Raw genomic sequence first — 27409 nt, forward strand, 5'->3', positions numbered from 1 at the left:
AGAAAGTCGAAACGTTACAATGTAACGTGGTTTGATGCACTTGGCTTCCAACCATTTTGAATCAAGCCCCAGCAGCAGTGCAACACATCCCTGACTAGATAGAATAGAACGTTTGAAACAACCTGTTTTCACAAATATAGTGGAAACGTAAGGAAGAACCGGAAACCAAAGCCTCACCTCACAATCAGGTTATGAGAGCTTATGAAAAGTTCCACACGTGGGCTCACTCATTATGTGACCTCCGAACATCTCCATCCAAAACTCTAAGCTGCTGGAAGAGCTTCCGCTGAGAGCTTCCCCTCTTCTGGTGTCGCGCTTTCCATTTGTCAACCTTCCAGTTCATTCCTGAGGTGATGCATGGTCCAAATCTGCAGCCGGTTGCACTAACTGAACACAAGTTTGATTGATGGTTCAAATATACAGTACAGATTTGTAACAGGTGCCAGACTAGTTATAAATTTGGCCACATGGGGAAAAAAAGCTGATACAGCTCTGTGGGGACGAGTCTGGCTATGCTAGAATAAGGAGGAACATTATCCAGATTTTAAAAATACAATATATTTGGGACTAACCAACATGTGTGTCTATCTCAATATGGAGTTTTCGAGGTAGCTATCGCTACGAATCCTCAAAAACTCACTAGGTATACACCAATCATAGAACGTGCAAGTGCACAAGGCTGGAAGCACAAAGAAAATGATCCTATACTGTTTAAACAAAGGATGTGATGCAGAGTTTGCTCAAACGTTCCAATGATTATCTTTAAGCAACCAATCAAAATAAAAAAACACACATTCACGGAAGTCGAAAATAGGCCACAACAATGTACGTTTGGCTGATGTTTTAGACTGCTCCTGTGAACAAGTTGCTTATAATGCAGCATTTTTTCTATGTTTCCACGCTCCACCTCTCAGCTGCACTCGTATTGATGCAGACTTAGAAGCAGGTGCATCTCAGAGGATCGTCATTGCAATCCGTCGAACCTGACGTGTGGACTCTGAGATCTGTCGGATAATTCCTGCTTGCTGTATCATCACTGGTCCAAAAATACCCCTATGCTCCCGATGGGCAGTCGGCCACTGAACCTAACCTTCTGTTAACTGTAGTGAAAACACTGTCACAGATATTGACATCTTACCCAGTGGTACGTCATATCCAGGCTGGGGGATAGCTGGTTAGCAGAAGCAAAGTGATAGGTACGCAAGATAAACAAGTGTTTACAATGACATTGCTTTCCACTGATGAACCTGTATCTGCAGCGTTTCTGCTAGATTGGAAGGGATAGCTGTAACAATGTAGTCAAAGCAAAATCAACTGGCGCCTTTAAGGTTGGAGGAGCTTAATTGTCATGACTTCAAAGGATCGTGGCCATGCTTAAATGAAACAACGCTGACTCATAGTTAGAAATTGGGAAGTGAACAGTTGTACTCGAGTGTAAACATATGTCGTTCAGGGGAATTGGCATCAGCGACGACTGATGCGTTTTTTTTTCTTGGAAAGCACAGCAGCCTGCAGGGCCCTGTGCAGTCCAGTTCTTCCACATCAAACTGGGAAAAGCATTTTCATCATGGACCTGGCTTTGAGTGTGGGGGCACTGTCATGTTGAAACATGAGGGGGGCCAAACATACAGTTTCTTCCTTCATTGGAACTACGGGGCAAGTTTGGACCACGTAAACAGCCCCAAGACTAAATGCACGACTACAGAGCTTCTTTCTCTTCTCACCTCGTATTCTTGTTTGAATCCGTAGCCCTCGGCCGTCTTCATCTGGTTGATGTGCTGCAGGAGGTCGGCGACCCTTACGGCAGGGTGGAGCTGACCCGTGTGATACGGCGAGCTCTTCTTCCGACAGTGGCGGTGCGGCGAGCCTCCCAGCAAGCTGCTGGACTCGTTGACGGAGCTACGCTGTTCATCTGTGGAACATGGAGCACACACACACACAGTTCAAGTCACACCAGTGACATTCTGCACTCTGTGACACAGACCTAGTTCCTTTTTTTATTGAAGTAAAGTCGGCTGAAAAGTCTGGGGGTGGGGGTGCGCAGCAGCAGGAAAAACAGGCTGCAGAGATGTGACGGCTGACTGACACTTCACAATATTCAAACAGACGAGAGACTTGCAGGAGATTCCTCTGATGAGAGCACCTTGTGCTCCCGCAGAACAGATTGGATACACGCTTGGAAGTAAACATGGCTGAAGGTCAGGAAGGGGGGATACTTCATCTCTCCCGACACTTCTCTCAAGAGTACCCATATGCTCCCTGCTGTCTTACTTCGAGCGTTGCAGCTGTGGGCGTCCATGAAGGAGTTGGCCATCCTCTCGTCCTGCTGGAGGGTGCTCTGCTCTGTCATGCTGCAGTCTAATGAGCTCAGTTTCCGACTCTTCTCCTGCCTGTATGACATGGCTGTCTTGTTTATGGCCACCTTCTTCCTACTACAGAGATACAGGAACAGAGAGGCAGGACAGAGAGAGAGAGGGAGGGAGAGGGTGGGAGGGGGTAATAATAGATAAAGGACATCAGAAAAGGGGCAAAATGAGAGAAAGACAGGCAAAGAGATAAGGGAGAGAGGAAAGTAGGACGAGGTGAGGGGATGAGAAATTGGACTCAGAAGATTGAAAGTGGACGAGGGCGAAAGTGAGATTTGGTGATAGCGAGAGAGTAGGGAGAAGGGGTGGTGGTGGGGTTGTGGTGCAGGTGGTGGGGCAAAAGGAGGAGGATGACGAGGAGAAAGAGGGAGGGGGGGTGTCTACAGTATACTGGAGGATGGACTGGAGATAGCAATGCTTATTTCCACTTTAGTAAGTTCCTTGGGAGGACGAGGGGAAAGCAAGGGGAGGATGGCGTCAGGGTGGAAGATGGAGAAAGGAGTAACTTACGGGTAGTAAGGGTAAGAATAGAAGTCCCTTCTGATTAGCATGAGGGAGGAGCAAAGGAGAGAGACAGAGAGTGAGGAGAAAAAAAAAAAGGAGAGGTGACTATGGTTTGTCAAGATGGGCATCGGGAAGATAAATGAGGATTCTCAGTGTGTTGGCGTGTTCTTAGCACGACTGCATGAAGCAGGAGAAAGCTTTTTTTTTTTAAATGAAGAAAGGGCTTTTAATTTCCAAATGGTTGTCTCAAATTTGACCGTGAAAAAAAATCTGGTCTATTTTGGTCCTTATTGCTGTATATTCATATTTGGTATTGAACAGTGTCTCATTAACTAGAAGTTCAAATAAAACTTAAAAATAAATACATTGAATTTTGAACTACAAATGCGCACCAACCTGTATCCAGATGGCAACAGAAACTCATTGCAAAAATGTGCCAATACAATCAACTGAGCCAGTTGACGCATCCAGTGTGCAAAAATGTGTTGCTTGCACCTCCACCGAAGACTTGGAATAAATATCTCAAAAGTTTTGAAATCCTTTCTTCATCATGGATCCTTTCCCTGCCTTGTGAGCGCCCAACTGGGATCTCTGATTTTCCTATTGATTACAAAACCCAAACACACTGGAGTTTAACTTTGAACATGCAGGGTGGAAATATAAACATGTCTGCTTACTGCGCCCCCCCCCCCCCCCCCCATGTGGCTGTCTGGCTCCTATTGTATCTGCTGGATTGGCCCAGTGAATCTTATCAGTCAGTGCCTTCTTCCAGACACCCCCATTCATTCTCCCTCTATTCTCTGTGAGGAAAAATCCTCGGGGCGGAGGAGTTCATTCCTCCTAAAGAAGAGAGGAGAAAAAAAAAAGAAAAGGAAAAATAAGGCAAAAACAGCCTTCCTAACCAATTACTAGCCCATCCACTGGCACCTCACAGCTGCTCGCCTCATGTAATTGAGTGGGCAATGGAATAACATGCCCCTTGATGAAATATTTCACACTCAGATGACTGTTCCACCAATGCCCGGCGAGCGCAGGAAGAATACACTGCAGGTGCGAGCGACAACAGAGGTAATTTGCGGGTGGAGAGCAGCCAGCGGTTGCTGTGCGAGCGCGTGCGCGCGCTGCATTTTGAATGTGCTCAGCCAACACGCAGACCTTGAAATTAAAAGATGATATGAAAACACAAAAAGCTTGGCCGAGGCAGCAGTGGAGGAGGAGGAAGAGGAGTTTAGGATTAATGCTCTACCCTTCCACTAACTGATTGTAATTCACCTGCCAAGTGCGTCCCCCTCAGTAGACCTCAGCTGCCAATTGGGATAAATGAATCCCTTTTGGATGGGGACGTACAGGAACAATACGACTCGTGTGACGTGGTCCGACCCGTCTCACGCCACTTGGCCAGCAGACACACACACAAACATCCTCCCAGCCACTCACCCCTTCTTGACGATGATGACGATGGCCCCGAGGAGCAGGATGAGGACCACCAGACCGCCGGCGCAGGCCCCGAGGATCAGGCCCATGTCCTCCGCGTGCTGGGACACCTCCAGAGCGCGCTTCGAGTCCTTACAGGCGGCTGTGGAGGCAGAGCGGAAGAAAGGGACGGCCACGGTGACTGGTTAATCAGCTCTAATTGCAAAGATGCTACGTGCAGCGGTTCAATGTCAATAAATCATTGTTGCGCTCGTTTTAGCATAATTACCCCCAAACAAACAAAACTATCGCCAAGAGGATTGGCTTGATGCTCTGCTTTGGTGGGAACTGATTTTTTCTTTTTAGATCAATTCATGGCACAAGGCAACAGGAGTATGCTGCTCCTTTAAAACAAACATAGCCTGGACGGCACATTCGTAAAAACTGTAAGAAATATATTTTCTCACTTAACCCCACTGGAGATTTTGTGTGGATAGTTTGAGTTTTATTTATCCAGGTTTCTAGATATCTTAGACGTCTGCCGCCAAACTAGTGACATGGAGGTGAAGGGATTTGGGTTTGTGGTGAAACCTGGGCACATAAAACTGAAATTCAGTGTTATTATCGCTGGGGGCCCAGCAGAACAAGGCCTCTGATCAATGAGCCTTTCACAGCTAAAACTAAAAACACCTGCTGCTTCAGTAGTTTCATGTTTGTGTGTAATGTTGGCTAATTCCCTGCTCAGACCACTTGCTAAACAGTGGTATAAACTAAGAATATTATGTGATATGCAAAAGCAACGGGATAAATGAGATGCTTAGCTGCGGTACGTAGTAAAAAAAAGTAAAAGTAAAAAAAAAGACATGTTTGTTTGTTATTTTATGATTTGCTGCCGGCTGAGGGACCAAAGAAAATAAAATCAATCTCTCTGCACCATGTCGAATCGGTTGTGAGTCATATCGTATAGTCGCTGCATGTATCCCAAATGTACATGCATTGACGTGTTTATCTCATTGGCCTAAGCGATGGTGACGCACATCACCAATAACCAGGAAACGGTGGCACTCACTCCTTGTAGTCCAGATTTTCCAGCCCTGAGCTCTGTCACAATAATGCAAATTGTTCTGTGCTTGTGAAGATTTAAAACCGAAGAGTTGGAAATTTGAGATGAAGTATCTTGTTTTGAAAGTTATCTACTTGTTTTTCTTTCTTTGAATTCATGTATATTCTTGAGATGATCATGAATGTGTCTGTAAAACTATCTTACTGCGTGGACACATAATCACACTTGTATTGTATCCTCCTCCTCAAATTCAGTGTTCATGTCCGCTCTCCTTTTTTACAGTGTGCAGCTCAATTTCAATTCTAATTGATCTATTACAGATACACTGTGTAATATAACAGATAACAGATTCAGAGTTGGAGGTCAATACGTATCCAGTCGCAGTGTTTCCAGCTGAAGTGAGTTTATTACCATGCAGGAGCTGCCATCCATCCACCCATCCATCGTCTACCGCTCTATCCACCCAAAGGTCGCGGGGGCCACATACAGAGATGAACAACCATTCTCTCTCACATTCACACCTACGGTCAATTTAGAGTCTCCAATTAACCTAACTGGTTAGAGAATCTGCATGTCTCTGGACTGTGGGAGGAAGCCGGAGAACCCGGAGAGAACTCACGCAGACAAGGGGAGAACATGCAAACTCCACACAGAAAGGCCCTGGTTGGTTTGAACCGGGATTCGCGACCAGAACCTTCTTGCTGTGAGGCGAAAGTGCTAACCACTACACCACCGTGCAGCCCATTGCAGAAGCTGCATCACACTTAATCACCAGATGCTGCACCACAAAGAGCTCGCCAGACAGTAAAGGGCTTAAGACACGATTTCTGTGCAACATGAGCTCCAACAAAGGAGACCTAAACACGTTTGGCCTGCGAGAGCCAACATTCTGGTTATCTCACCTAAGTGGTGCATTCATGCATTTCCCCCTCTCTGCCTACATGACACAGTCTCAGTGCTTTGACATCGCAGCCTGCCAAGAGCATGGAATCGCTCCCCGTCGCGTTCCATCCAAAGGTGAAACATTGCTTTTAGGGACGAATGAGCTGAAGGAGCATTATTACACGTTTAGCAGCACGCTCTACATTAATAAGCCATCTCACTGATGAGAAAAACAAATGAGACAGGGAGTATAAGGAAACACAGAGAAATTGGAATTGTTTAAGGGACTCTGTGAGGTTTGGCAGCGTTGTTGAATTGGACAACATCTCTGTATTTAAAACAAAGCAAAGATGCTTCATGGGGGAGTTATTGCTTTTTATCTGTGACTGAAAGGAATGAGGGGAGGGGGTCGTTACTGTGAAACAGAATGCAGAGTTTGGTCTGATAAGCTGTGGACTGGTGGTGACAATAGCTGCTGGCAGACAATAGGCTGACAGACTCACCATAATAACACGAATCATGCTGGCTGAGTCATTCTGCTTTATGGGGCCTTATTTAGTCTTTGGATATCACTGTAAATGTCATCGCACCAGAAAAAAAACCCTCCAAAAAAAACAACCCAGCAGTGGATATGCAGGGAAATTCACAGGAGTGAGGGAGGAAGGGTAAAGATTGTGAGACACATCATAATTCATCATTTCCCTGTATCGCTGTGCAATTTATCAGAGGAAACACACTGCACTGTGCTGGGCACACCGAAAAAATGACACAAGTAAACACAAACACACGCACGCATGCGCACACGCACACACGCGCACACACACACACACACACACACACACACACACAGCAGCAACAAGAGCTGTCAGCAAGCTCATGTTTATTCACGCTCACAGATGGCTCTGTCCCCCTTTCCCCCTCCGCCGATTCAGAAACATTTCCATACATCCTGAAACTGGTTGGGCCAATCACAATATTGCATCTATAATGGGACTGGAATTACATGTATGATATCGGCTCACGCATGTAAATTCCGCGCTGGGTACAAGTTCCGCATCAGCGCTTGTTCAACGCGCGCAGTCATGTCCCACTCACCGCTCTCCTGCTGTGGGTCAGCGTTAGTACCTCAAGTTAGCACTTGAACTTGAGGTACTGTCGATAAAACTAAACCCCCTCATTGTTTGCAGTTTCCTTTTATTAGCCTGACACACACACAACATAAAATCTCAAATAAAAGCTGTCCAGCAGGAACAGATCCGAACAAACACCTCTCTACTGCTGCGCCTGCTCTGATACTCTCTTTGCCACTGAAACACCATCTCCCCCCCGATCAATGTTAAGCTACTCCGAAAAAACAAATCTATGATAATAAATCTGCAATGGCACTGTTGACTCACGAGTGGATTAATGTTGGGGTGATGAAGGTTCTATGGATGAACCTACTTCACCCCTTCTCATGGATATACTGTATACTTAAACAAAGTGAACCAGATCGATGTCCCACTCCCAAGTTTTAGAAAACTGTTCAAAACAGACATCTCATATAATATTTATCCTGTTGAATCCCTCCCGTTTCATGGGTTCGGGTGATTTGCTCATCTGTCTGCTCAGGACATCACTTTGGCTCCTTCGACAGCCGCCGAGCAAACAGTTCCGAAAAGCGGGCCAGATCCCTCGGCGTCTTAGTTTTAAACTTGACGTGAAGATGATTTAAACTGGAGTTACTTTTTCAAATTCACTCATTGTTTACTTGGGGTTTGCTCTGATTCGAGTGCTGCATCTTGTAGATTTACTTGGTAATGTAAGACGTTATGATATCAGGTGATGGAGAAGTGCTTTCAGTGTTGCCACCCAACACTTGAATATTTCAAACTCGCATGTGTAATAAAAAGATGTAACCATGACTTATAACATATGTAATATAAAGGCCCGGGTCGATCTACAGTTGAGGTAAACAGAGTAAACTAGGTGTGTTTTTTTAGGCTATGATCTGATTCCAATTAGCTGTCACGCCGATTTTAAGCAAAACATTTTTAAAAATGCTGCAAAAGCTTCATGTGAATCTGATGCTTTTTTTTTGTCTTGCCGGAAACTGAATCTTTCACAATTCGTTATGAACATGTTCCCATTGTTCTGTTAGCTGGTGATGGCTGTATTTCATCTGAGGACTAAAATAAAACAAAAGAGAAGTCCCCCGGTGGCATAGAGAGAAATTAAAAAATGGAAACAAAGAAAAAAAAGTGTCCACTGCTGCGGTGGCTCGACCTGCCGCTGCGTTGAACACAGCATCCAGGAATGGGACCCCTGTGCCACCTCCGAAGGAGGAGCGGGAACCTCCGCATGCCCTCTGGGGGTGCCCAGTCGAATATGCACAGCTTCGGAAAAAAATAATTTAAAAAAAATGGCTTCTATAAATATGCCTGCAACCCACCTCCCCTCGATTTACGTGACCTGCTGGCAGACAACGCTGTGGCAGGGTTCTTTGATGTCATCACACTCCAGATAAGAAAGAGTTCAGGGAGAGGAATCCAATTTAACTGCCACCTTTCTCAAGAGCACTACAAACTCCAGGCATAATTCAGTTGGGAGGGGGGGCAACTCCATTTCGCCCTCTGTCTGTTTCCCCTCTCCCATTTTGTTTGAACAGAGAGCCATCTATGCGTGTCTGTCTCTCGAGCAAACACTCGGTCACTTCCTCTCTCAGGGAGGAGGAGAAAAAGAAAAGGAGAAAAAGAAATGTTGCTTTATTGTGGATTTCAAAGCCATCAGAGCCCAAAAGGGGTTCGCCAAATGTCAGTGTCAGTGATCCAGGAGGCGCAGAGTGAGAGGGAGAGCACGGACGCTCTGTTTGCTTTCACCTTTCCTTTCAGCGTCTCTGCGGACGAGCGATTGGCACAGGGGCTTCCTCCCTGCAACACCCAAAACAACACCGGGTCCGGTGTCAAATCTCGTAAGCAGCAGCCTGATCCAGGTTATCAGCCCTGACATGCACCTCGCACCACACAGCCGGAGCTACTGGAACCACAGGAACTCCTACAGAGGTTACGATTCCCTCGGGAATCACGATTCCACTTATTCAACATTATGTTAGATGGATTTTTTTCTATTTGGCGCTCCTTATTTCCATAGATAATGACACCATTGCATCTAACGGCTTCACAGAGGAGTCCATGGGGCGACCGCGCGAGCAGACAGGTGTCGAACGAGTCCCCGGTGCGCCGTTGTCTTATCTGCTCATTACAATCATCATGATCCGTTAGAATCTTTCCACCCGCGTCAACGCAAACCTGCTTGAGTGAGAAACAACAGGACACGATGCCAACACAGATCTCGCCATAACAACCCGGTTAAGGTGAAAACTGTATCAGTTCACTTTCACCCCAGGAGGTTCACATGAGAGGGTTTTTCTCAGGGACAGGGACAGATGCTGTCTGATGGCTGATGTAAGCTGTAACGCCGTCGGTAAGAACCCTGTGATCCTCGGTCTTGACATAGTGATATTTATCAGCCTTAAGTGTCCTCGGATGGCTCGGTGGCACCTGTGGAAACAGCACGTGCTGTGTCCACCGCCGGGGGCAGCAAACCTCGAGCGGCCACTGCCAGGAAACGGGACGAATGCAACTCGTGTATCAGTCGTATGGATTTATTAAAAGAGCTGTAGACGATTTGTCCCAGGGGAACTGGTACTACAACAACCTAGAATGATGATTCTGTACCTGGGGGGGGGGGGGTTGTGGACAAAAAAATTATCCAAAATATTCAAAATAAAATGACATATTTTAGATTTGTTTTTACAATTAACTGTCTGTGATAAGATCTGCTTTAGAATGGATGTTATGGAGTGTGTCTTTTTATTTTTTTATTTTGAGAAACTGGCTTCATACAACACCGGGAAAATTGCCCTGGCGGCTCAGGGGAAGAGAAAATAAAAATAAAAATAAATAAATGAATATATCAAAGGGCGCATAATGTTCCTTTGCTCTTAGAGTGAGAAATGACTCATAGAACAGTCAAAGTCAGACCACAATTTAATCAGAAGGATCAAAATTATGGCAGGTGCATAGAAACATCTGATCAGATGGGAGCTGCATCACACATTCATAGTTCACACTGAAAAAGGAATGTGACCGGCATGTACAGTACAACTGCAGCTCAGACACTCAGTTAGCAATCTCTATTCAAGTGACTGGCCCCCATCTTGGAATCTGGCATCAGGAAAACAACACCCAAATACCAGACACATGACCGGATGAGAAAAAGACGTGTCACACATATGAGTGTGTGAGTTTCCCGCATGGGAAAGAAACGCAATCATGTAATCCCACAGCTATTGTTGAAAAATTAAGGACATAATAGCATTAAAATGGGTTTTTCATTTATAGAAACTCTTCAGCAAACTAGAGAGTTGAAGGCCTGAAGTCACCTCTGTTCCATTAGCTTCTCTCTCACTCACCGATGTTTTTCTTTCCCCAGTCAGCAGTGAGTGAAGCTGGAGTTCCTGGAGCTTACTGTCACTTTGACTAAGGTCTATGAAGTCAAAGACTCCATGATCCTCATTAAAATTCAACAAAAAAATGATTTACCATTTTGGTTCCTCCAAGTTTGGGAAATGAACTGTACTCATACAGCACATTTCTAGTCTTATCTTAGTGACCACTCAAAGCGCATTACAGCACAGGTCACATTTACACATTCTCTCACACACACACACACACACACACACACGTTAATACAGCGCTGCTATTTACTGCGCTATTTCCTGTTACATTCATACACTGCCGGAGGAGCCATCAGAGGCAATTTAGGGTTTTACTTAGGTGTTCCGGGGGAAGCAGGGAATCGAACCACCGACCCCTTCGTCTGAGCCACCAACTATCTCTTCACATTTAATATTTCCAATTTTTTCAATCTGAAGTTCAGAAATATTTATTTATTTATAAATTTTTATATTGTCTGAACACCTCACCTCCCTCAGCTGGTAACATTTAACATGCAGTAAATATGAAATAAATCATGTCACCATTAGTTTATTTTTTGTTTTTAAACTTGGCATTGCTGTCTTATCAAATTATGACATACTGTTGGGGAAGGTAATGCTCCAGGGCCAGACTTTTGAATGACTTCATTCTGCGCTGGTTTCACTTTGCCTATCTAACGTTTACTACATCCAATGCGTGCAATTGCCATAAAGCTGAAGGTCTGAAAGTTGCACGGAGACGAGAACAACACCTCTGTTAAACTGCACAGCACTGTGGATGAGCAAGAGTTCAGGGAGAGGAGGACAAACCATGAGAACTCTGTGTCTGTGACGGCCATGTTTAAAGGTAAACTGATCCATTATTCACTTGATGCCTTATCGACATAGCCGTGACACATGCAGCACCTTAAAGACTGACAGAAGAGGAGAGAAAAGAGGGTGGTACCTTTGCGAGCGATCCGAATGCAGTTGATCCTGGTTTCCTGCAAGGAGAAGAAAGGCGGAGTTAATTAATCGTGTTTGGTGCCGTGAACACACATTGATGAGCATGATGGCAACAAGCACCGCGGTGTAACTTAATCATGAGTCAAGACCTTTTTTGAAATCCACAACCTTGTCCGTAAATTCTGAATTATTATTATTATTTCCACTAGGAAGACATCTCCTTGTTATATGAGAAGACCTCCTGTCCTCCTCACCATGTAAGGTCCCCTCACCCGGGGCCCCTGATTGACCCTGACCCCACATCCCTCAAAAGAAAACGGGAAAAAACCCCACATCCGCCTCTATCCCAAAGGTAGAGGTGGATGACATTTTACCAAATTAAGATTTAGCGAAGTTAAATCAGTCTTTATGGGCAATTATGCTAATATGTGCTCTGCGACTGGAGTCGAAAACCTTTCACCGCGCACCCGTTGCCAATCACCTTTTTTTAATTGGAAATCCACTTCAAGCGGATTCTCATCTCCTCGGTGACAGATAAGTCATATTTACTCGCACCCAGGGGTTATTAAAGCTGCGGCGGGGTTTATGTCATGTGTCATCTCGCCCTCCGTCAAGGTATGCTTTTGGCCTTTTGGAGCAGACACACTGGCGCCTGTCAAAGTCGCAAATTTAATGCAACCGAGCCGCTGGTCTCGTGAAGATGTGGGATTTACAGTATAGTGGAATCCACATCAATGGGCTTGGATTTCCATTGCATTTTATCAAATCAGATTCCAGTGTCACCCAATATGAATCCCTCCCGATTCCCTCCAGAATCCATTATAAACAAAGTCATGAATAAGGAACACTCGGTTGAGGTACAGTATTTAATCATGTTTTTGTTGTCTGATACACAGACAACGCTACAGGCCTGAGTTGTGGAATTTAATAATGTTTGCAGTCTACAAACCTGAGAATAAAATGAGCAAAATGAGGTATGAAATGTTGAATAAATGTATCAACCGCACTGAAATAGCAGCCTTGTAACCCTGCACACCTTTCAAAATTGTTATGCGTCAGCAAACGGCTTCCCATTTACACATCCAGCAGACGCGGAGCAGCATTAGAATTCATTTGGAGTCGTTTCTGTCCACCCGACAAATTTTTGTCCAATATCCCGACTTGGTCTCTATTAACTCCTGACGAGGTAAAAAAAAAAATTAAAATCCAACTCTTTAAGCCTCTAAATGCGCCGCAATGTTCACCAGCTCCTCTCTGCCTCCGTCAGCAGTTCGGAGGTGGGCACACCGTGGACAGCGGGTTTCAGAGTGGTGCTTCGTTCTGACTGAGGGCAGACGACGACAAGGCGCCGGCTTGCAAACAGGCTCCCAATCTAGTGCCTTACCAAGTTACTTGGAAAAATAATAAACACAAATTAGCTAGAGCCCATATAAACTGCTACCGGCGACATCTGCCCCTTTCAAAACAGTGAAAGTAGTGATAAGCATGGCTGAAAAAAAACTGAATTTAGCTGCTAAATACAAAAAGTTTTTTTTCTGCTTGTGTGCTTCACAAGAAAGTGGCAGCACCAATCGTGCATCTTTCAAGCGCCACTGAAGGCATATCTGCCAAAGCAATTACTGTTTCAATTCTACGGCAGCTCACGGTCCACGGTGAGCCTCGTACGTCTAATTATTTCCAGGGTAATTGTCAAAATAATTTGTTTTTTTTCCCTTCCCTCCTTCTCGAGCAGCTCATCTCTGGTGAAACACAACGACTGGAGATGATAATGTTTGCAGGACAAAAAGAAAATGAAGTGTGATATTCAGCTTGTTATGTTGGCTCCTCTCTGGCTAAGAGAGGCTGTGCCAACAGAGCTTTTAATTTGGTCCTGGGGGAGAATCTTCACAAACCGCTCTGATGGGTAAAAGTGCAGCGCTGATTTCAGATCAAACGGGAGAAATTTTAGTCGGACACCCAGCGTGTTGGTCCGGACCCGGACCAGAGGCTGTCTGTTGGCCTTTCCTCAGCTCTGTGGACCCACCCACCGGCACCCAGAGGAAACCGGCTGCACCCTGTGATAAGTCAGGTGCTGATATCTAGATGAGACCCTGCAGGCAGGCACACACACACATGAGCTCCGTATGTGCAGAATGATTTTAGGAACGTTTGCTTTTTTTTCGCCGCTTCTGTGCAAGACTGGCAAGCCACATTCCTTATTTATGCTTCAGTCACTTTTCCAATTGCTCACTGAGTTGCTTTTCAGTTATTTTCAAGCCTGCGAGGCAGTGTTTGATATTCCCCGAAGGAAAAAAAAACCCGACAGACTAGTAAAGTTTTTAAAGAGCTTGAATATGAGGGAATCTGACAACTGGATGATTAAAAAAAAAAAAAAAAGAGGCAGGAATGCACATTGTGTTCTGCAAGCAATTATCTTCTAAGAGCTGTTAAGATTCATTTTGACACATTACTCGTGTGATGTTTTTGAAGTGTTTTTATGGAGGAGAAAAAAAAAACCCTCACTGTTTTTCTTTTTCATTGAAAAACTACTCAACATTAACAAGTCCAAGATTTACCAGCGGGAAACGACCGACCCAAAGCTACACGGAATGATGCCTGCAGACATACATCTTTCCATTTAGAGATAAATAAAGCCTTGTTTATGCAGAGGGCGGTTTCCTCTCTCACGCTGCCTCCCGACACAAATCTAAATTGACTGACAAGGTAGCTCAAACAGAGAAGCAGCGTGGCCGGGCTGCAGAAACAAAAAAAGCCATGTCTGACATCTTAACTGTTATTACCCCTCTGAAGTTGCTGGTGGCCTGAAAGTAGATGAGGTAGTTCTTGGTGGGGTCCAGGGGGCTGTTCCAGTAGCCGTTGTAGGTGTGGTTGTCGCCCACGGTGAAGGGCGTGGCCTCAGGCAGACTGCTGGGGGCCAGCTCGGCCGTGTAGTAATGCGGCGCCCCCTTGGCCTGGGCCTCGCTGTGGGAGTTTGACGTGGGGAAGCAGTCGACGGAGCCGAGCTCCCTCCGCCTCACCTTGCGGGACCCGTCCTCCTCCACCACCACCACCTGGTAGGCACTGCAGGAGGATATATATATGTTTACACAATCAAAAACTGCTACTACAAAGTCCACAAACTACCTTTTTTTGAGCTTTGTTAAGTTTGTCCTGTTTCAAACCGAGATTGAAAGTGAGTTAAATACATAAGTAGTGATTCAAAAGTTGTAATGGTTCCGAATTTTTTAAATGGAAAAGGCAGAATTATGATTTGTATTTACGAAAGCAACGGCAATTAAACTGAGAAAAAACTATATTGAAGGGGAAAAATACATAATTGCAGTTGGAAAAGTGCCTGTTTGATGCAAGGTACCACAAACTGGAGAAGAAAAACGTTGTGCGTATTATAAAGCATGAACTTTATGGACTGTAATACACATTAATACTCTATAACGCTCCATCATATACACAATTCTGCACTGTTTTTCCATCTTGCCGACTCATGTCATAGCTCCGTAGAGGCTGCCTTTAAAGTTAGACCTCCTTTAGTTCTTTTTTCCTCGAACCGCGATTCTTGACTGACACTGGGTGACGCTCATTACAGTCGCATAGCTGTCAGGCAGTCAACGCTTTGGCTGGTTGGCATGTGGTTTCCATCCACAGCTGTCTGATAAGATTGCACAGGTTTCAGCATAGAATGAATAATAAAGTAGCTCAGTGAGGACAGTCAGCTGGTGGGTAAATCCTGACGTGCAATCGATCACTTGTAATTCCTATGAAACATTCCTTACAACACGTGTGGCTCTTGATAACATTGAACTTATAAATGGCATCTGCAGAGCCACAAGACTGAAGACGTACTACACCGTCCTTCTGACAGCAGCTATAAATATCACGGTGCGGAAGAGCCTTGAATGAATGCCGGCGTGGGATTGAGGCGTGTGTTAGTTGTACCTGACAGGAGCGCCTCTCCCCAGCGCAGGGCGCAGCAGCACGGTGATGGTGCTCTCTGACTCGCTCAGCGGCGAGGGGATGTCTTCATAGTCAAACACCGGCGCTGAGGAAAGAATGAGGGGAAGGGGAAAGTTGACATGCTGTGCAATAAAACCAGCGTTATTTTAACAGCAGCGTTCACCTTTTGCATTTCCTGGAGAGGATCAAACATGTTTTCTTTGGATATGAGGGTTTAAAAAAGACAAGTAGCCGCACTTCTGCTCGGATAGTTTAGTAATTCATCCACCATGAAAAGGTACCGTAAGCTATCTTTAATCAGTACCGGCACCTGCCCCCCGGGAACTGCGGTGCGTGGTGGCCTCCCACGCAGGGCCATTGACTGATGATGACTAGAAACAGCAGCCAGCTACAGAGAAAACAACAGGCCCTTATAATATAATTAGGTTGCACAACCTCAGAAAAGCTCTGGGGACAAAGAGGTTGAGTGTACCCATCTCTGTTTACTACGGGGAGTGAATTAACTGGAGGATGTAGTGAAGCAAATGGCTATCCTGGTCCAACAGATGCGCAGAACCTAAAAAAACGGGCTCCGGAATGGACGTGCAAACGTTTCTGCTTCGAAGGCAGGGGGCATTAGATATGTCGTAAAAATCTGCTTGTGCAACTGAAACACACAAGCGCGCGCACGCGCACACACACGCTTTGCACCCGGCAGCTGCAGGCCTGCATTATACATCGCGGCGTCAGGGACAGTTTCCGCCAGTGCATGTTAGGTGGTTCAATCCAACATGAATTATGAAAAGAGCAATAGTGCCACATTACACTTTCATGCTTGCCACCAAAAGCCGGCATCCCGCTGGGGTTTTCTGACAGCACAGCCAAGAGAGAGCGTGTGATAATGTAGGCTGAAATGTATACTGCGGCAGCTGTGAGCCCACACGGGCCACCTTCTCAACAAAATGGGCCAGGTTGATAAGACGGGATGGGGAACAGTGGTGGACACACGGGCGGCCTGAGGCAGTCAACAGTCAACTTGACCAGCTCATATAATGATCTAATAAGCAGCAACTTCCAATGAGTCGACGGACCTCACGCACCACATGCCTCACCTGTGCGTGATGGGAACCCTCACGGACCTGCTGCGTGCAGCAAAGTGGTGCTTTCTGTGCTCAGTGGCTGGGAGCTAAAGTGACACGTTTTATTAACTTGACATAACATAATTATAACTATATTGGAATTTTTATTTAAATTTTTTGCTGTGACTATAAAATGTATTCTTCACTTTCTCCTGTGATAACATGCAATTTGGCGAAATTGTTTTTCCACAGTATTTTGCAATCTGGATAACTTTCCTACGGGATGAGCATAGTGACCATATTTCAGTCCGCCCCTGATTCCGTTTCTCCATTGGACCCCTGTATACAGGTCACACTCAAATGTCATCTATGATAAACATATTAAAGTTCACTGTCTGTCTGTAGTATAGTTATGACCGTACTGATGAGATAAGACGGACATAACAACCAGCCAGTCTCTGTGTCCCATGGTCAGTTAGTTTATTTTAGTGGGACGTAAAGTAAAGTCTGTGCCATGTGAGGCCACTTGTGCGAAGGACGGCCTTCAGAGTTAGGTGACACTACACAGTGTTAGCTCGTGTCGTCCGCTGCTTTTTCTTCTGCCTCTGCTCATAACATCTGGGTCTCCCAGCAGCCGCATAGATTTTCCGTCACTGATGGAGAACGAGCTGCATCATGTCGTGTTTTGTACATACACTGTTGCATGTTTTGTGTTTGCAGTACCATGCTTCAGAGTCATCCAGTTCCTATAGGGCCCGGTACAGCCACTTTTATTACACCTACGCAGCCATGGGTGAGCAATCACGGGTCAAACACACCGCAGCTTGTTTGAATCCCTTAAAATACATCACATCAATTATCAGCTGAGGTGGAGGCAGTTATGGAATAAAAACAAAAAGAAGTGGACAATTTAATCAAATAGGTTTGAGCCCGAAAAGACCAAAATGTTCCAAAAACTGACTGATACGTCATTTACAACCCTACCTAAAACAAATATTCTGAGCATTTCAATTTGACACCCATATATTCAGTCCAAAATGGATTCATATGATCATTTGCTTATCTATTCAGAGCAGGTATCAAACTAATGAGTCTGCACGAGTTCGTAAATCATGCTTTTAAAATCTGAACAAAAACTCTGCTGAATCTACTTAATTGAGCTCTATAATTAATAAATAGTGCGTACCACTAAATAGAATATAGCAATATGATTAAGTGTCACCAGCAGTAGACGATTCATTATACTTTTAGGGCAAAACAGTCTAAATCTGTATATCCATGCATCTCTGTCCAAAATAAAAAAAGAAATCAAAAAAACAGGCAACTCATGTTGATTACATCGTCTTCGGTCTGATTCCTTACAACACGTTATTTCAATGTAACATGATAATTCCATAAGAAAAGAGAGTGTGGAGGGGACAAGGACAGATGTAGGATATATGACGAAAGCAAAATTAATATGAAGGAATGAGGCCAATATCTGTTGGCAGCACTAAAAAATACAGTTGTTGACAATGGAATCAGCATGAGCTTGTATTTAATGCCATGCAGTTTTGCTTTGGACAAAAGTATGTGGACATACAGTACTTAAATTGGATGTTCGCAATTATCGTCTTCCCCCAAATAAGAAATAAAGTTTTTAAGGTCAGAGAGGTAAGTTAAAATTACTTGACTAATAAAGATCCTCGACATACGAGCACGAAGCCTGCGGATCCTCGTGTGTAGAAAACTCTGTTTCACATTTCCCACGGGTACATCCCCAGTCTAATCTCAAAATCCATACCCGAAACCTTTTCATCCCACATACAGTATGCTGCTTCCCTCACGTCTGAACTGCGGTGTCACCTCTGAATGGTAAACTCACTCCGTTTGCGGTGGTGTTGACTGAACACAGCTGTTTTTTTCCTTTTTTTTTCTTTGAGCTTAAACCATTTTCGTTGTTCACTTCAATTTAGGTCTGCATCAAACAAAGCCAACGCAGAGGGAACATGAGGACAATTGGTGCAATCTCAAAGTATATGTGTAATTTAATCAAAAGCTCTTCAGAAGGAGGGAATTACAAGTCATAACTTATGGTTTTTAAATGCTTTGAATGGGAACACATTATCATAAAAATAGTTTATTGTTCTCTTGTTGTTGTCCCAATGACAGAATGCAGCTTTAAAAAAAAAAAAAATCATCAGCCTAAAAGTACATTGTGTCATTATTATCTACTTATTATTATTATTATCTACTATTTTAAACCGCACCTACGTTGACTCATCCCCCGGCCCAATCGCACAGACACAACGGACCCAGCCACAACAATGATGGCAGTCAAAACTCGGCCTCACCGGAGATGTTGGTGGTGATTTCGGTGAGCGCCGTCTGGCCGAACCCCTTGGCGGTTCGGGCGCGGACTGACACCAGGTAGGTGGTTCCGGGATGCAGGCCAGAGAACATGTGGTAGGTCTCGTTCCGCAGTTTGGACACCGTGCGGCGAGGACCCGGCACATTAATGCCCGGGTCTGACGACTCGATGCTCTGGTAGCTGATCTGGGAACAGGGAAGAGATGCCACTGGATTAAAACAAAACGGCCATGCTTTGAGCTGGCACGCTCACAACTGACAAATCCAACATGCTGACCTTCAGCAGGTATATTGTGTTCAGATAAGCATGTTAGCATGCTATAAAAAGCACTAAACACAAAGTACAACTGAGGCTGACGTGAATGTCATTAGTTATGCAGGTATTTAGATACAATTCAGACCTGATGGTGGAAGAGAAATCATTACATCCACCATTCTGAGACCATATACTCATGAAAATGATTATAAATCAAGTTAGAAGTTCATCAAGTCGGGTCATTTTCTCATTGACTTCTATAGAAACTGACTTCTTTGACTGACTAACTCTAACCCTTCTTCAGATAGGGGAGTCATTTTACATTTTATGCAAAATAGGTAGCTCAAAATGGGTTTGATCAAACTTTAATTAAAAAAGTTAGATCTTTCACTTTCACGCACAGCATGTGTTCAAATTAGGTCATTGTAAGTATTCCCCCAACGTACAGTATACGATACTTAGGACAGAGCTCATCTTACTGTATAAGAGTTGATACAGTATCTGTGATATGCTCTTCATGGTGTATAGCTCATTATTCACACCACCTGAAAGATTGAATTCCGATGGCATTTCATTTAAAGACTCTCTCATGAGGAAACACCTCTCAGTTAATCTCAGGACAACTGCAAAGAGACTTCAACTCTTCGCTCGGATCTAATTAATCTCACGCTGCAGTTAGCCACTGATAATGAGACTCGTGCATATTCTACGTCACACTCTTCTTCCACAGCGACGTCGGCCTTATTTTACTCAGTTCTCTGGATTAGTTGACAAAGAGAAGCATAGAGAGAGAAAAAGAACAACAACAGTCACTGAAGATGACAAGTATGAATGAAGAATGGCATGATGATGTTGTTTTTTGTTGCTGGTTGATGAATGCAAGTCTGTAAATCAAGATTCGTAAAACTGCGGAAATGAACCAGGCCGGTGAAAAAATGTTTACATTCCTCATTCTAGCGGAGTGTCATCGGCCTATTTGATTTTACATTTAACTTTCGGGGTTGGCATGGTGGTTTACTTTGATAGGCCCCTGTGACCCTGAATGGGATAATCGTTTTTCAAGAATAGATGAATAACTGGGTGGTTGACATACTGTATGCCTTATTGATTAACTCAAAGACAGGCCTGCGAGACGTGACTTATCAGGGACAAGATGATGGATTCTTGGTATATGATCTGCTCTCTCTTTAGTGTTTATTCAATGACGTAGCTCATTCTCTGCTGAAATATGTTCGTGCATATTAGAACGGAACTACACAATGTTCACACAAGAAAAACAAACAGTTCCCTCATATTTTTCTTGCCATACACTGTTGCCGTGTGTTCAGACAGGATGCAGAAGTGCATTTCTTAGGTGGAACAACAGCGTACAAAGTAAGTGGAGAGACACAAGTAAATACAACTGACGCGTCCACAGAACCCCTCAAAAATGCTTCAACTCATCCCGGGGCTCGCGTAGGTATGTGAGAGGAAATAAAACGAGATGGAAGAGAAAGAACTAACACACACACAGACACACACCCTCGTGCGCACAGTCGGTGAGTGTGTTTTGCACGTTCGCTGCACCTTACAGCTTATGTCTGCACTGCTGGTATACTGGTGCAACAATAACATTTGTGCAAATAAAGATAAATGTCACTTCTATCCATGTCTGGACAAAACTTAATCCTCATAAAGTTATTGGGACTGAGGAGAATGTGGGCGTCGTTGCTGGTGCTGGAGGAGGAGCATAGATGTACTGGGTGACTGGAGGATAGCCAGTGATCCTAAGACAGCAACATCCATGCACCTGTTCTCAGGGGTCAGGGTTAGGCAAGTACACATCTTTTCTATTCACTAAATATCCCCTGAAATGGTTACAAAAGACAATAAGGAGGCCAATATTCAGATTTTTGACTCGGCCACGACCCGATTTTTGACTCCAAACATGGATATTGACATGGATCTAGAATATCCATGCATTTAGGAGCACATGCACCTGTATGTGGACCAAGGTTACCGCATCGCCCTACTCTCTGCCCAGTTCCTCACTTTCCAAGCTTCCCCATATGAACAAAACTGTTAACTCTCCATGTCCGGGGGCGACCATACGTTGAGAGTGGGGCGTCACATCTACTTACAGAAAACAGACCCAGAACCAACGCGACAAAGGTCTATGGCACGGTAAATATGGGGCCATCAATAATTAATTAGAAAACCTTTAAAGTTGCCCCCGTGTGTAGGTATCTCTTAGGCGAATAAGTAATTAAAATGACCTCCCCCCTCCCTCCCAATGTAATTACAGCCTGAGGTCTGTGCTTTGGCTTCATTAACATACAAACATGTACAGTAGATCCCATGATCTGTGAAAAGTGGGTCCTCCCCACTCCAGAGGCGCAGGCACATGTGTCTTACCAGCATTTGGGCACAAGAAACAGTGGGAAAAAAGCCTGGGGAAAATCAGGGGGGGGGGGCAGTACAGTGTTTAAAGCATGCAGAGGGGATTTGCCCTTGAGTTGAGTCATTGTAATGAAGGGGGATGGATAAAATAAACATTGGCAAGGGGAAAATAACACCCTCCACCTGTAGAGGATTAGTGTGTGATTCAAAGACAGCCTAATCTTTTGGATTGCACATTTTCTTGCGTGACTAACGGGGTGTCCTACCTCGTACTGCGTGATGAGACCATTGGGCTCGATGGGCTCCTCCCACTTCAGGAAGATCATGTCGTCGAGTGGGGTGAAGGTCAGGGACTCCGGAGCGATGCCGCCAGGAACTACAGTATGGGGAAAAGAAAAACAACCCCCTCAGAAAACAAACACTCCGCTCCGGTCTCAAGTTAATGGACTCTTGTGCAGGCGTGCCAAGGGGTAAAAAACACCTTTGACAGAAACGAAAAAGCACCGGGGCCAGGGAGGGACGGGGACGGGGGGGGTTTGGGGGGGGGGGTGTAAGGCACAGAGAGAGACGGAGCAGACGGGAGGTGATGAAAGGAAACTGTGCGACCGGCTTGCACCCAGCCCCTCGGGATGAATTGAGATTCTGGCTTCTACTGTCCGATAACAGAGCACTGCGTCTTGGAGGATGACAGTCGATTTTTCTTCTTTAGCACCTCACTGACAAACAAATGGCAAAGTAATCCAACCTTTGAACCGCCTGCGTACCTCTCTGCATTTCCTTTTTTGGGGGGGGCTTAATGAGATGCATCTTATTAAAGGAGTGCAGCTCGCTTTTGAGTGCCTGAAGTGCAGGACAGATTACTAAGTGGCGAGAATAAATAATGAGTCTCCCATTGGGTTATTGGCTCCGGTGCTCGGTGGCAACACAAATTAGAATTAGAAATCTCTAAATCTGAGTGAGTCATTTTAAATAAGATGTCACTGTGTGTGTTTTATGCAAGGATTTTTTTAAAAAAGAAAATGAGCTTTGAAGTACCAGGGTGTACTTTCTGTATTTCCAAGGTGGGTGACTGAAGCTGGGATGGATAATGAGCGACTCAAACAGATTAAACACACTCAAAAATTACTCAAAAATAAACCTGGCTGCATCTATTTCGGGTGAATCGCATTTTCTGTTATGAAATGAAGGAAGACTCAAGGAGATACAGAAAAACGAAAGCTGAAAGGCAGAATAATATCCTGAATATCCTACACGAGGCACCGAACAACCTCTGCACGATCTTCCCTATTTGTCAAAGGGGCTAAATAACATTATTCAATGTACATGTAAGCAAAGAAGCAACGTGATTTGACTCTTCCTCGTAGAGGTGTCATGTCAAAGGAAAACAAGAGATATTTCATATTCGCACTTTTAAAGAGCAGTTCCACGTTATTGAATCTTATTTTTTTATCGTCTAGGTTATCATTTCTATCAGCTAACACCAGAAAAAACACCTATCACACAATCGTCTCTGCTCAGTATGTCCAGATTTTCTTATGGTATGATGGGCATGGATGTAAAAAAAACTGTTGAGTCACTGGACAGTTAAAAAATGCCTTTTTTTTCATTCCAAACATTCTTCTTCTTCCTTGTCAAAACCCGACAGTTTAGGGATATTCAGGTGTGCTATGCTCGGAGCAGCTAATGTAACCTAGAGACCCTGGTTGTTTTTTTCGCAATTTCAGACTCGTTTCAGTCTTCAGGCCTAACCGATTCTGACTCAAGTGACATTTATCAGCTTTTTCAACGGGCCCCGCGGTGACACAATAACATCATCAGCCACCACTCCTCCCTGAAACCTGTAAACGGACTTTGAAGCCGTCATGAGGCCCCAACGCATTTATTTATTTGATTCGGCAAATTAAAGACCAGAAGATCGACATAGAATGTGATCTGTCCAGTGTAAATTAACATTTGAAACATGACACAATTACATTGACATACAGTTTCATGTAGTGTCCTATAAAGGTAATAGTATATTTAGGAATCCATTTGGTGTTTCATCTCCAGGTGGTTCCAATGGGCCGGTCTGACTCGTTCTACTTATCTGATTCCTGAGTCTGACCTGCAGCTTTTTATTTTCAACCATCTGTTATCGCCTGAATGCATGTTTCTCGCCCTGCCATATTTCTTTTCACTGACGTCCCTGTGTCCAGATCTCGGCAACTAGCTTGACCCAGGTTGAATTATCCGTTCACGTGCCAAAAAGACAATGCCAGTGTCCTTGTCTCCTCTTGTTGTCCTGAAATAATTTCCCTCGCGTCCTTCACACTGAGTCGGTGTGTGAGTGGAGGAAGCATTGTAGGAGACGATGTCAAACTTCTTTGGCCCATCTCTCTGCATCAGACGCTGTCGCTGAGGTAGGCAAGAGAAACCTGGAAGAAAATCATCCTGCTGTATCCATGAATCCCTGACAGCTCAAATCTGCTTCCAGCGAGCGGCGGAGACACAGTGTAAGCAAAGCGCTCCACCGGCGTTTGATTGTTGAGTCCAATAGGGGGCAGGCAGGAGGAACTGTCACCGTCTGCGCTTCAATTACCGTCGTTGCGGAGGTGATGGCGGCTCTCCATGTGACAGGGGGATCGGGGACTGTCAGGCAGTCAGAATGGGATTCAGTGTTCCAAACTGTTGCCGACACTCAAAATATCAAGTAAAGTCTAGGGATTGGGTGTTTTTTTTGTTTTCTTTTTTGATTGTCTGTGTTTTAACCCAGTCAAAAAGGATGAAAAAATTAAAATACCACACTACATTCGTGTAATTCAATTTATGTAAATGCACTCCCTTTCTGTCTACAAGTCAGCTCTGTGTAGGTGTGGATAATTCTTTTTTTCCATATCTCCTTCACTGCTCGGTATTTTCGAGCACTGCCGTAAATTGGAATGTGAAACAATAATGCGTCTTTTGGCAGCTACTGAAATGCATTTTGAAGATGCAATTAACAAAAAAAAATTGTATCATAGCCATCAGTCCCTCTCGCTCTCCTCACCGGGACAAGAATATCCCTGAGTGGCATTCAATTACATCGAAAAGTCTTGCTTATTCTGTACAACAATAAGTGTTTGACCTTCTGGACTTAGACGCTCTGTGCATTTGCATTAGAATGCACCCACCCTGCTGACGTTCACAGGAAAATGTTAATACAATAAGCAAAAATCCTTTTAGCATTCTCGCCATGGGCCATGGCCCGAGCTGATTATTGCTCCACTGGTCTCTGTTTAAAGGGCTGATCTTCCATTTAGTTACGCTGATCCAGCTTACTTTGTGAGTCAATGTTTGTGTTTGTTCGCGGGTAGTGGATGACTAAAGGCATGTATTTGTGTAAGCAGAACACAATAATTATCTGTGCATGAAGGAGCATGCACGGATACATAGAAACTCTGAGAGTCTGAGCTGAGCAAATATGACAAGACGGAGCTTCGGTGCATACATAAAATACATCACTGCTGTGCATAATGATGTGCAGATGCGAGGAGGTAAACCATGCATGCCTTATTTGAACAAACCCCTCTATCTTTTTCGTCCTGCTCTCCACTGAGTGAAATGAAACCGCCCACTCACTGTCTTCCTCGGTCTGGAAGGTGACCTCTCTGCTCTCCTTCTTCCCTTCGGGGTTGGCCAGCGCCAGCCGGACGTGGACCGAGCGGAAGGGCGGCAGGTCCCTCAGCGTGAAGTGGGACGTGTTGCGGTCCACGGACAGGCACTCCCTGACGGTGGCGTTGTTCCCCCCACTGCCCCCAGTCGGCATGGAGTAGCGGTAGCACAGGGACAAGGTGTAGGTGTGACAGCGTGTGAGGTTGTAGCCCAGGGGCTCCCACTGAAGGGCCAGCAGCCGCGGCAGGATCTCTGTGGCCGTCAGACCCCGCAAGGCACGCATAGGTTCTAGTAAGGGGGCAGAAAGTAGAAGTTATATAGCTGCATCTGGACAAACTTGGCTGATCTACGAGGTTTTCAATGTGAAATCTATGCAGAATTTTCAGAACTCATTCGTTTTAGATGGCCACTTACAAATTGACACAATATCAACAGCCACACCGGATACTAACATTACCGAGGTATACCACATTGTATCTGCGGACGAAGACATGCGGCCAAAAGCAAGTAGACGTTGAGTTGAGATTATTTTGTCAAACATACTAATGCCAAGGTGAAGGATGAACTTCTATATTCATCTGTTATCTAGTACAAATATATTAATAGATTTTTTTGGACACTTGACCAAGGTCAAACAATAATTTGGAGTTAGAGGGAACAGCAGAGTAGGTGACACTTCTCTGTGGGCTCATTTCTCCAGGTGAAATCTTTCACATTACTTAAACCTTTTAGTTATTGATCCGGCAGTAAGAAAATATTGGAAAGTTATTGTGACATTCTTGTCATTGTGATACAAATTCATAACCCGTTGTCGTCAAACCACAAGATGGAGTTAGGGTGCCTGGGGGTTAGATTGGTGCGTTGCACTGCATCTATGCAAGTGATACTCTGGTCCTTAAGGATTTACACTCCAACCCTCTCCCCTGGTCATTCGTTGTGACCCAAAGAAAGAGTTCACGGATGAAAGTGGTCCAATCGGAAGGATCCCCAAAGCCAGACCAAAGCATGCTGGAGGGACCGCACGTCCCATCCAGCCTGAGACTCCCTCCGGATCGCTGAAGAGGAATGTGACTGCGGGGACGAATGTCTGGCTACTTTCCTGCTGCTTCTACTTTGACATTGAAAATCAAAAGAAAATGGATAGATGAAACAAAAACATGATGGGTTTATTTCCTGTAAGAGGGGATAGGATGCCGTTCGTCTTGTAGCTGACAAGTGTATTTTTTACCCCAAAGTCTTATCCAGTACAGCATGAACGAGGAATATTGATGGGGGAAGGAGCAAGAAACAGGGTGAAAGAAGTCACACACATTGCAGCATTCTACATTCCCTTCCCTCCTAACGTGAATCAAGCTTATTTGGAGACCAGCGCGTGGCCCCAGCAGAGAATCATACATCAACACTCAACGCCTAATTACCGCTGCCACGTGTGAATGCTGTGATTACGGATGCCCGTGTTCCTGTCACGCAAAATGTCCAGTCTTAAGCACACGGGGGGGGGGGGGGGGGGGGGGTTCTTCCCAGTAGCCTGGCCTGCCGGGACATCGGATTCACCAAGACCAGGGGCAATGCCTTCATCATAGCACGGACCGGCAGTGCAGAGCTGCTGCCTGTCTGGACTGGGGGAGAAGTGGTTATAACCCTGCTGCAACACTAAACACAGATCAGAGCTGCTGCGTACGTTAGAGAGGCAATGTCATGGAGGAGACATCAGTTCAGAGGGGACAGAGATGAGACGCGGGCGGAAATGTCCTAAGGAGTCCTTGCTGATTTAAAACATGTTTGCTCTCTCTTCCCAAAAGGGGAAGCGATGGGCATACTTTGGTTGATTTGTGTTTTCACCGCAGACACCATTCCAAGATCAAACCCTTTCAAGAGAACACCATCAATCAATCCTGCGGTTTAAAATGCAATTTAAAAAAAACTGTATTGTACTGGTCATGTCAAAAGTGCATGGGTATAAGTGGGTTAGTTTTTGATTCTTTTTTAAACAACGTCGAATCCGGCTGAAACCAGGTCCGCCACCAGAGGCTTCGCTGACCGAGTGCTCAGCTTCTGCTCCTGACACCATTACTCATCATTACAGCTGCAGTGCAGCGGGCTCCGTCCTGTCCTCTCCACCCTCCAGTCCTCCGC

At 44.9% G+C, this 27409-nt stretch overlaps 1 protein-coding gene across 6 annotated transcripts in view; it reads right to left on the bottom strand.

The window, feature by feature from the left end:
- ptprua (protein tyrosine phosphatase receptor type Ua) overlaps nt 1–27409 on the bottom strand; it is a 170087-nt gene that overhangs the window by 31968 nt on the left and 110710 nt on the right. For 2 of the 6 annotated variants that reach the window (XM_047332190.1, XM_047332188.1), the window contains exons 8-17: nt 25241–25561; nt 21910–22019; nt 18993–19194; nt 15584–15686; nt 14431–14710; nt 11652–11688; nt 4308–4446; nt 2877–2906; nt 2272–2429; nt 1725–1912 (exon numbers count right to left, since the gene is read on the bottom strand). In XM_047332190.1, the coding sequence (XP_047188146.1) occupies nt 1725–1912; nt 2272–2429; nt 2877–2906; nt 4308–4446; nt 11652–11688; nt 14431–14710; nt 15584–15686; nt 18993–19194; nt 21910–22019; nt 25241–25561 (1568 nt within the window). Of the gene's footprint in view, nt 1–1724; nt 1913–2271; nt 2433–2876; nt 2907–4307; nt 4447–11651; nt 11689–14430; nt 14711–15583; nt 15687–18992; nt 19195–21909; nt 22020–25240; nt 25562–27409 lie in introns of all 6 variants that reach the window. The other 4 variants (XM_047332189.1, XM_035635173.2, XM_047332192.1 and 1 more) reach the window with 2 other exon arrangements.

This window comes from Scophthalmus maximus, chromosome 5, assembly GCF_022379125.1.
Source record: "Scophthalmus maximus strain ysfricsl-2021 chromosome 5, ASM2237912v1, whole genome shotgun sequence".
NCBI classification, from domain to species: Eukaryota; Metazoa; Chordata; class Actinopteri; order Pleuronectiformes; family Scophthalmidae; genus Scophthalmus; species Scophthalmus maximus.